This window comes from Vitis vinifera, chromosome 15, assembly GCF_030704535.1.
Source record: "Vitis vinifera cultivar Pinot Noir 40024 chromosome 15, ASM3070453v1".
Taxonomy (NCBI): Eukaryota; Viridiplantae; Streptophyta; class Magnoliopsida; order Vitales; family Vitaceae; genus Vitis; species Vitis vinifera.
The window spans coordinates 12,148,243-12,158,319 of record NC_081819.1 but is presented as its reverse complement, the minus strand read 5'-3'; the positions used below and the strand labels follow the sequence as shown (position 1 = coordinate 12,158,319).

Genomic DNA, 10,077 nt, shown 5'->3' with positions numbered 1-10,077 from the left:
ATTTTTAAATAAAGATTTAAATATTTAAAACCATTAAAAAAAATATTTTCTTATTAAAGCAATTTTTTCAAAGTAATAAGATAAAAATCATGAAATCTTCAAAACTAAAATTACAACAAATATTTTTAATTTTAAAACTAATTTCATAATTTAAATTAATGATTTTTAAAAATAAAAATGTTATAAAAATAATTTTTGTTTATTTTTAATTCGATTTAAATATGATGTTTTTAATCTCTATTAATAACAATGAAATTATGTTTACAAAGGCAAAATAGTAAAAATATATTACTTATAATGAACAATTCAAACATGATTGATTTTAATTTTATTTCCTATGTGTTAATTTTTATAGGGAATGTCTTAATGACATAATTTGGTAAAAAAATGAAAAAAAAACTATTAACCATCGTCTTAATATCAAACTCAAGTTGTTTAAAAATCGTACAAAACCTATTAGGAGCCTTGTACACCCTTGTACACTTGACACATTTTTCTTGTACAATTAGTGTAATACCCTTGTATAATGACACAAATGTCATATCTCTCCTAAGTTATATGTCCATGTAGGTATATTAATCATATTTTCAATGGTTTTGTTGAGAAAATGGTGAATGACTTAGGGTCAAATTTTTTTTTTCCCAAATATCATCATTAGGAAAAATATTGGAATTTTCATGTGAGAGTTAAATAAAGTGCATGACATAGGTGTACAATCCTTGGGTGACAAGGAAAATAAAAAAGTGGTTTAGAATCGATTGAAATCATTCACAAAGGATAATCTTATACACCTTTGTACAATTAGTACATTTTTCTTGTACAATTAGTGTAATACCCTTATATAATGACACAAATTTCATATTCCTTCTAAGTTATGTGTCCACATAGGAGTGTTTAACCATATTTCCGATGGTTTAGTTGAAAAGATGGTGGTTGAGTTAAGGTCAAAAAAATTTTCCCCATATATCATTATTGGGGAAAGTATTGGAATTTCCATGCAAGAATTAAATAAAATGCATGACATATGTGTACAACTCATGAGTGATAAGAAAAATAAAAAAATGACTCATAATCGATTGTAATATATTACAAAGGGTAGCCTTGTACACTTAGTACATTTTCCTTGTGCAGTTAGTGTAATACAATTGTACAGTGATGCAATAAATGAATAAATGGTTTTTTTCATATAAGAAAAATAGTACTAAACAAGGTTTTCAATTTTTATTTTTAAAAATAGTTTTATTTTTAATTAAACGTATTTCCAAAAAGAGACAATATAGAAAATAAAAATTATTTTTAAAAATAAAAATAAAAAATAAAAAATAAAAACTAAAAAAATATTTTAAAACCAAACTCAAATATAATCTATATAATTTTTAACTACTTGTTTTCATTTAAAATAAGTAAATATACCTTTCAACCCTTTTATATAAGAAAAATTCAATCTCTACTATGTATTGATATAATCCACTTCTAAAATTAAGTCATATGAAAACATTTTAATTGAGTACTTAAAATAAAAACTCTTCATCCATCATCTTTTTTTCATTTTCTTTTTCTTATTTTAATAAATTTTCAATTAATTCAAATCATTAAAAAAAATCCTTAGTAAACAAATTTGTAACATTTCATATAACTTATTACTAAAAGTCATGTTCAAAAAGTTATTAAAATAAAGAAAGAAGAAGATTAAAAAAAATTAAACTTTTTATTTTCTAATAGTAAAAAAAAAAAACTTTAAAATACATTTTAGTATAAAAGAAATTAAAATAGTGAATATATTTATTTTAAATAGTATTTTAATCATTAAATTATTTACTTCTAAAATGTAAAAGATAAAAATAAATGTAAAAGATAATTTTTATTTATTTAAATTAATATTTTTTTTAGAAAGTATTTTCCAAAATAGTCTATGAATCATTAATATAATTTTATTTATTTATAATTTAAAAAAAAATTATGTTGATTTTTCAATTATTTATAAAAAAGTTTAAACAAATAATGAAAAATCTAAAAATGGTTAAATAAAAAAGAATAGTGGCATGTGAAGAGTGGTAGAATAAAGACAAAAATGAATTAAATGGATATTTTTGTCGATTACTATCTCATATCTTTGTAATCAATTATGGGTGGTTGGAAGACTTTATCTTAATTATCAAGCTTATATGAGTTAAAAACACAATTATACTTTCTTTTTGTTCAATATTTTTAAAATGGGTTCTTTCAAGGTTGATAAACTGCGTAGTAGATGGAATACTAATACAACTTGTGAGGGCAATTACTGCATCCAGCGCCCTGTTTAATCTTGGGGACCCCAAAATATCAACAGTGGAGTAGTACATGGAATATAAGGCAGCTTAAATTTTTGTTTAACAAATTTTTTTTTATTGAAAATAACTTCTTTTAAAAATATATTATTTTTTAGTATAAATTTAAGATATTTTTTTTATAAATAATTCTAAAAAGTAATTAACATCTATAAAGAATATTTTAACAATATTTTTTGGAACATTTTATTGAATATTTTTTATTTAAGTTTTGACATTCCGTAATAGATAGGGGAGTGAGAACCCATCGAATCTAAATCAAATAATATTTACACGAGAAGATGTGAGTTGTTACAAATATAATAACTTTGACCTTAATATGGATCTGTCTATTTGTAAAAAGTACATTGTATTTGTATTCGGGAATAAAGTCTATGCTCATGTTTTTCTTAGAAATTGCCATCAATTTTTTTTTTTAAAAAAAAATTATTTTTAAAAATGTCACCAAATAGGGTCTGAATATCTAACATTCATTAATTGGTATCTCACCCACCTTAGCAAATGCTCTATCCCTGTGGGCATGTTGATATAAAAAAACAAAAAAAAAAAATTGTTTTAAAATTATTTTTGAAAATATCACCAAATAGGGTCTGAATATCTAATGTTCATTAACTGGTATCCCACCCACCTTAGCAAATGTTCTATCCTTGTGGGCATGTTGATATCACAAAACCATCTCCACATGTGGTTTGAATATATACATATATACTTTCATGAAAATTGGTAATTAAGGTACATAGTACAACAACACTATGTAGTATGTACCTTCTGCGTGAGTCAATTTTTTCAGCATATATCACAACTAGTAGAGTGTCTGTTTATATATATAGTACTTACTACACCAAAACCACGTACGTGTCTCTCAATATGTCATAAATTGAAATCAGTTTGTAATTAGAATCTTAACCTTGAAGGTTTTGATCATTTAAAAAAACAAAGTCTCTTTTTCAGTATAACTTTTTTTTGTCTTTATATGTTTTCTTCATGAATAGAAACAGTTTATAGAAGAAACTAATGGCCATACAAATAGATTCACGTTCTGCAAGAGCTCCTCTAGCCAATCGTATCCTTCTAAGGGTTTCAGGCCTGCACTAATGGCTGCTTAAATTCACCAGAGAGAATCAGTATATATAGCCCTCCAATTTTGAAGATGGCAAACTAAATCAAGCAAGTAAAATTATAGGAGTCTGACTTGGAAGTCTTGGCTTATATGGCTTCCAAACCAGGTATCCTTACTGACTGGCCTTGGAAGTCCCTTGGAAGCTTCAAGGTACAATATTATTAGTCTGACTTGCCACACTGTGATTACTTTACAATCTTGCCTACTCTTCTATGTTCATTTTGTTTTTGTTTTACTACTTATTTTACTTTTATTTGTTGTTTCAGTATGTGATATTGGCTCCATGGGTGGTTCATAGCATATACTCATTAATAATCAAAGATGGGAAGGAGAGAGACCCTGTTTACGTTCTATTTTTCCCATTTCTGTTGTGGAGGACACTTCACAACCAGATTTGGATTTCTCTATCTCGATACCGAACAGCTAAAGGCAACAATAGGATCGTTGATAAGAGTATCGAATTCGAGCAAGTTGACAGGGAAAGCAACTGGTCTGTCAGAAACTCACTCTCACACACACAGTCTGATCACCTGCATGCATGGATATTCACATTTTCTTGTGGTGTTTTGTTTGCAGGGATGACCAAATATTGTTGAATGGGATCCTTTTCTACGTGGGTTACATGATACTTCCTGGGGCTGCTCACATGCCCATATGGAGAACAGATGGTGTACTTCTTACAATTCTTCTTCATATGGGGCCTGTTGAGTTCCTATACTACTGGTTACACAGAGCATTGCACCATCATTATCTTTACTCACGCTATCATTCTCATCACCATTCCTCGATTGTCACAGAGCCCATCACCTGTATGAATTGATCATTTACTCTTTGATCCGTTACTAATTAATCACTACCTACATTAGAATATGACGTATCGTTGTTTCCATGGCAGCTGTCATCCACCCTTTTGCTGAACACCTAGCATATTTTATACTGTTTTCAATACCACTGTTAGCAGGAATTTTCATGAGAAAGAGCTCCATTGCAGCCGTCTTTGGTTATATTTCTTATATTGATTTCATGAACAACATGGGACACTGCAATTTCGAGCTGATCCCTAAGATGCTATTCTCCATTTTTCCACCTCTTAAGTACCTCATGTATACCCCCTCGTAAGTCTCCCAATTCCTTTTTACTTAGTTTTCTGTGTTGAGAGAGAGAGAATACTGCAATGATCTTTTTTACGTACTCTAAAAATTAAAACGCCCACAATTTGTATCCTTGTATCTAATTCCTATTTATTCACTTCACATAATCGATTTGATTTATTTGTGAATGTTTTTATATGACTCATTACATTATAACTGGCTAAGAAAAGATAGAAATGAAAATATGTAGTGTCCTTTGGTAGTTGAAATTTGCATAAAGAAATGATTCACTGTTTGGCATCTAGGAATCATGAGCTAATTTGGTTGTCTTACATTAGTCTCATTAAGGGTAAAATAGGAAGCTAGGGTGTTTACTATGCTTAGACTCTTTTTATTATTATTATTATTATTATTTACCACTTAAAACGGAATGAATAATTGAGAAAGGATCATTATTCATTCCGTTTTCTCAATTCCCTCCAAAGAGGTTGCGCAAAGACTGCCTCTACCACACTACACCAGCAATGATGCCTCCCAAGTCTTTTCAGAACATAGACTCTTGTGAGGTTAGTAAATTTGGATCATAACTATCTTCGAAAACAATTTTGAAAAACAATTTTTTATAATAGTTTTTGAAAAACATTCTCTAATATTTTATAAAACAAAAATTTGTTTGAAAACCTAAAATGTTTTTAACCTATTTTTAATATTTTTCAACATGTTTTAAAAATAATTTTTATGCTTAGTGTTTTATTTTTAAGTATTTTACATATTTATATAATTATTTTTTAAAACTATTATAAGAAAACAAGTGAAAACAATAGAAACCAACTAAAATATATTATCTGAAAAATACTATATTTTTTGTTATCGAATGTATTTTTAGGGTTTTTTGTTTTGGTGAATAAAAAGTTATTCTCGAAAATAATTGCGAAATAGGCCCTTAATGTTTGTTCGTTCTCGTTCAGAGACCTCAATGGTGCATATACATCTTATATTTCATGAAAATCATTTATTTATTGAAAAGAAGTTGAGGGAAAAAATGTGAAGGGTAATGAACATTTTCTCTCAATAAGAAATCTTCTTTTTTCTATAACCATGAAATTTATTATCAACTATATTTCTTTTTCTTGCATAAGAAATTTTAAACATCTCTCTACCAATGTTTTCTTCTAAACTTCATTTCTTTTTCCCTCTTGCAATGGGTCACATGAAAAGAACATCTTTCAAAGAAGCTTTCAAGGCATTAACTCCACCACCTACCAATCATCATACACTATAAACTGGATTACTTATATTATTCATTTGGGTTATGGAATTTTTTGTAATGTAAATATGTGATAGAATTGGTTGCCGAGAAGGGCGATGAGTGCATCGCGTGTAGCTGGGGTAATTCATGCATTAGAAGGATGGAATGTGCACGAGTGTGGTAACACAATGTTCAACATTGAGAAAATATGGGAAGCTAGTCTCCATCATGGATTTCGTCCTTTAACGATCCCCACATGATCACATCATCAGATGCATAAACCAATATCTTCATCTATCCATTTGTGTGTTGTTGAACTTGGATATCATATAATTTTAGCTTGTTATACCATATGAAACTCAACACCAACTTGTGTTTCATGGGTAACTAATATTGGTTATGTTAATTTGGCTTTTCTAGTTGTTTTAATACTTTATTGTTTCCTTACTTTTCATATTGTAGATGACATAATTGAGTATTGTTATTTTTGTGTCTAGATATGAAATATAAATATTTATTATTTGAAAAAAAAAAAAAGATATATCGTGACCTTTACAATGTGTCACCATAAACATACAGTGTCACCAATGACATTATATCTTTCTAGTGACACTTTGAAAAGAGACGATCTTGTCATTTTGTTGACACTTATTTAGTTGATGAACTATAAGGGATAAATATAATTAGAAGTCACATAAAATGTATCACCTTTGAGTTATGATATCACATTATTCCAAATGATTATAGAAGATATAGTTGCTTATGGGTGTTTAATCTAAGTAATTTTATAATGCTTATTAATTAACATGTAGGACTAACCTTTGCTTATAGTACATTTCATCTAAAAATATAACAATCATATTACATTTAACTTAATAATTTTAATGCTTATGGATTAATCTATGATATATTGTATCCATAATCCCAAATATGTTATTAAATAATATCTATGCATTGAATATTCACCAAAAATTAAAATAGCACACCCAACACATCAAACCCACCAAAACTAAAACAGAAGATCGAACTCACAGAAAAAACTAATAATAATATTGATGTTCAATTGTTAAGCATCCCAAGATTGTATATGTACTTGCATTTCATATGCATAAAACAAACCATATATTAAGAAGCAAAAGAGACACATAAACCCAAAAGTTTTAGCACCAAAGTAAGATTTATCTTCAAGCTCTCCTTTCAACAGCCTTAAGACATTCAATATATTCCTTCCCGGTTGTCTCATACTCTTCTCCTCCCATTAATTCTCCGTAACATCTTCTCAAGTATACATTATTTATACTTGTATTTTATAGTTTAAGTAGCTTCACACATTTTATTAAAAATTAAGAATTAATTGATGTTGTTTTAGATGAACAAAATTTTAAATAAGTCCTAATCTTTTCCCTTTTTCCCATTTTAATATAAAAGCATTTTCTACAAAATGAGAACTTGATTTCAATAACTTTATAAATGGTACAAGATATTATTACATATTTAAATCTCATAATATTCTTAAATCTGATAAAATAAAAGGAAAAATAGATTATACAAACATACATTTGAAGGAAAAGTAAAGTGTGAAAACCGAGTCTAGATTTGAGAGTTAGGTTACTTATTATGAAGGTATCATAAGGTAGCATCCGTCTAAGTTCTAAAGAAGTCTCTACAAAACAAGTGGAGGGAAGTAAGGTAATTGACTAACAAATTATGGATACTAAGAGATCAAAACAAAAATAAAAAAACAAGACATATTAATAAAAGTAATAAATCAATAATAAATATATCCCTATACAAGACACATGCATCGAAAAACCAAAAACCAAACTCAAAGCATAACATATTTAGCACAACAATCAAACAAAGGAGAGAGTGTGTAGACCCTCCATTTTATCCCTTAGCACATGTCGTACAAAGTATTGTTTCAATACTCCACAATAGGTCCTTGGTGGCCCATTTTTACTCATACAGCTTACATTTTTTAGCCACTTTAGAGACTCTAGTTGAGGTATTTATCTGACCTCTCATTATGACCCTTGGCAACCCCAAGTTAGCTTTAGGATTTTTTTTTCTTTTTAGGATAACTCCTTTAAACCCTTAGAACAACAAACTTAAACACTATTTTGATCACCTTAAGTCACTTAAGCACTTTTTTTTTTTTTATCACCCTAAATTATTAAAACACTTTTCTAATCACCCTAAGTCACTTAGACACTTTTTTTATCACCCTAAATCACTTAGGCACTTTTCTAACCACCCTATACCACTTAGGCATATTTTTTATAACTCTAGATCATTTAGGCACACCTTGGCCCATCTAGGCCCATTTGGCCCATTTAGGCACACCTTGGCCCTTTTAATCACACCATGACTCATCTAAGCAAGCCTTGACCCATTTAGACACACCCTAACTCATCTAGGCATGCCCTGGCCCATTTAGACACATCTGACCCATTTAGACACACTCTAGCCCATCTAGGGACATCTTGGCATACCCTGACCCATTTAGGGGCTACGACCCATATAGGCGCACACCTTGGTCCATTTACAAAAACACCCTTGTTTATTATGAGCCTAATCTAGAGACCTTGTTTATTATGCCCTATACAACTATTCGTGATTACAAAAACACTCTTATGCATAAGAATGAACCTAGAGCCAATCTAACCCTCATAAATTGTGCTATTATGGTATATAAGCTCAAAGTAGGGACCATTGGGACCCATGGGAGTACTGGCTCCTTCATAATCTAATTCTAAAGTTGATTCAACATTCCACTAAAGAGAATCAACTGCACTCCAATACCTTATATAAATGACAATGAGACGAAGCTGGGGTCTGTGAACTACTATCCATTGCATGCAAACTCCTCATGAACTAGTGTCCATAATCTAATAAGATAGTGTTATCACCTATCAAGATCACCTCTCAAATCTTTGAGTTATAGATCTCACTTATTATGTGATCAACTAACATATCCTAATTCAAAGGAGCATACGTCAAATTCTACTAAAGAAATTATTATGACTACAAATTTCATGATCACATGTCTTTTAGATCATACAAGTGGACACACTGTCTCAATCCTATTAGATATCATGGTGCCTCTATTGAGAATATATGTCATCAACAACCTCCATCAACAGGGACCTAATACATAAGAATATATGACCATTTTAGGGCCTTACTCATAAGTCAAAGTCTCCTATTGATTTTGGCAAAAACTTAATATCCTCTCAAGATTGAGAGTGCATGTAGTATAGAAGCTTGGTGAATCATAACAATTGATAGCCTTACGCCATGATTCACCATAGGTCTTATCTAGTGTGCATCACATACACTAATGCACATACCATGAGAAATGCATCCCGATGACCAGGACAAGTCATCCCTTCAGTTAGGAGGTGGTGCACTACAATCTCTATTGAATTACCCAAATCCATGAATTGACTATGGACAACTTATCTACTTTCAAGGAACTCATGACTTGTATTTTCTATACAACTTCTAATGCACCTAAGTCATATACAATATAAGAGACATGGACTAAATGCTCAAATCAATGTCAATACACCAAAAGGATAACAATGAGACAATTATGCCAAACTTTGGCCCATCTAGGCCAATCTGACCCATTTAGACACATCTAACCCATTTAAGCATACCATGGTCCATTTAGACATACTTTAGCCTAACTAGGAACATTTAGCCCATTTAGGCATACCATGGTCCATTTAGACATACTTTGGCCTAACTAGGCACATTTAGCCCATTTAGGCACACCCTAGTCCATTTAGGCATACCTTGGCCCTCTTAGGCACACTTTGGCCCATCTAGGCACATTTAGCCCATTTAGGCACGCATCGGTCCATTTAGGCATACCTTATCCCTCTTAGGTACACCTTGGTCCATATAGGCACGCCTTGGCCTACCTAGGAAAACCATGGCCCACCTAGGAAAACCTTGGCCCACCTAGGCATACCTTGACCCTCATAAGCATGTCTTGACCGTCTTAGGCATGCCTTGGTCGATTTAGGCACACCCTGGACCACCTAGGCATACTTGAGCCCACCTAGGTCTTCTTTAGGTTTTTTTTTTCTTGTTTGGTATTTGCATAGTTTACATGACTCACATGGAACTTGCATGGCATTTGCATTTGCATGGTTTCCATGGTTTTTGCATGGCTAGTTGGAGCCAAAATATGTGCTCTAATGGCATATATTCGATATGATTTATACACTATACGACACTCAAATCATCTTAATTGACCCAAATTGATGCTAAGGCCCTAGC

At 30.6% G+C, this 10,077-nt stretch overlaps 1 protein-coding gene across 1 annotated transcript; it reads left to right on the top strand.

Annotated features, from left to right (window-relative positions):
- Positions 1 to 3,499: 3,499 nt before the first annotated feature.
- On the top strand, positions 3,500 to 4,567 carry LOC100262701 (very-long-chain aldehyde decarbonylase CER1). Its single transcript, XM_019225538.2, has 4 exons — positions 3,500 to 3,597; positions 3,714 to 3,937; positions 4,024 to 4,256; positions 4,343 to 4,567. Exons 1-4 carry the CDS (start codon positions 3,538 to 3,540, stop codon positions 4,564 to 4,566), a joined length of 741 nt encoding a protein of 246 aa, XP_019081083.2. The 5' UTR covers positions 3,500 to 3,537; the 3' UTR covers position 4,567.
- Positions 4,568 to 10,077: the final 5,510 nt, after the last annotated feature.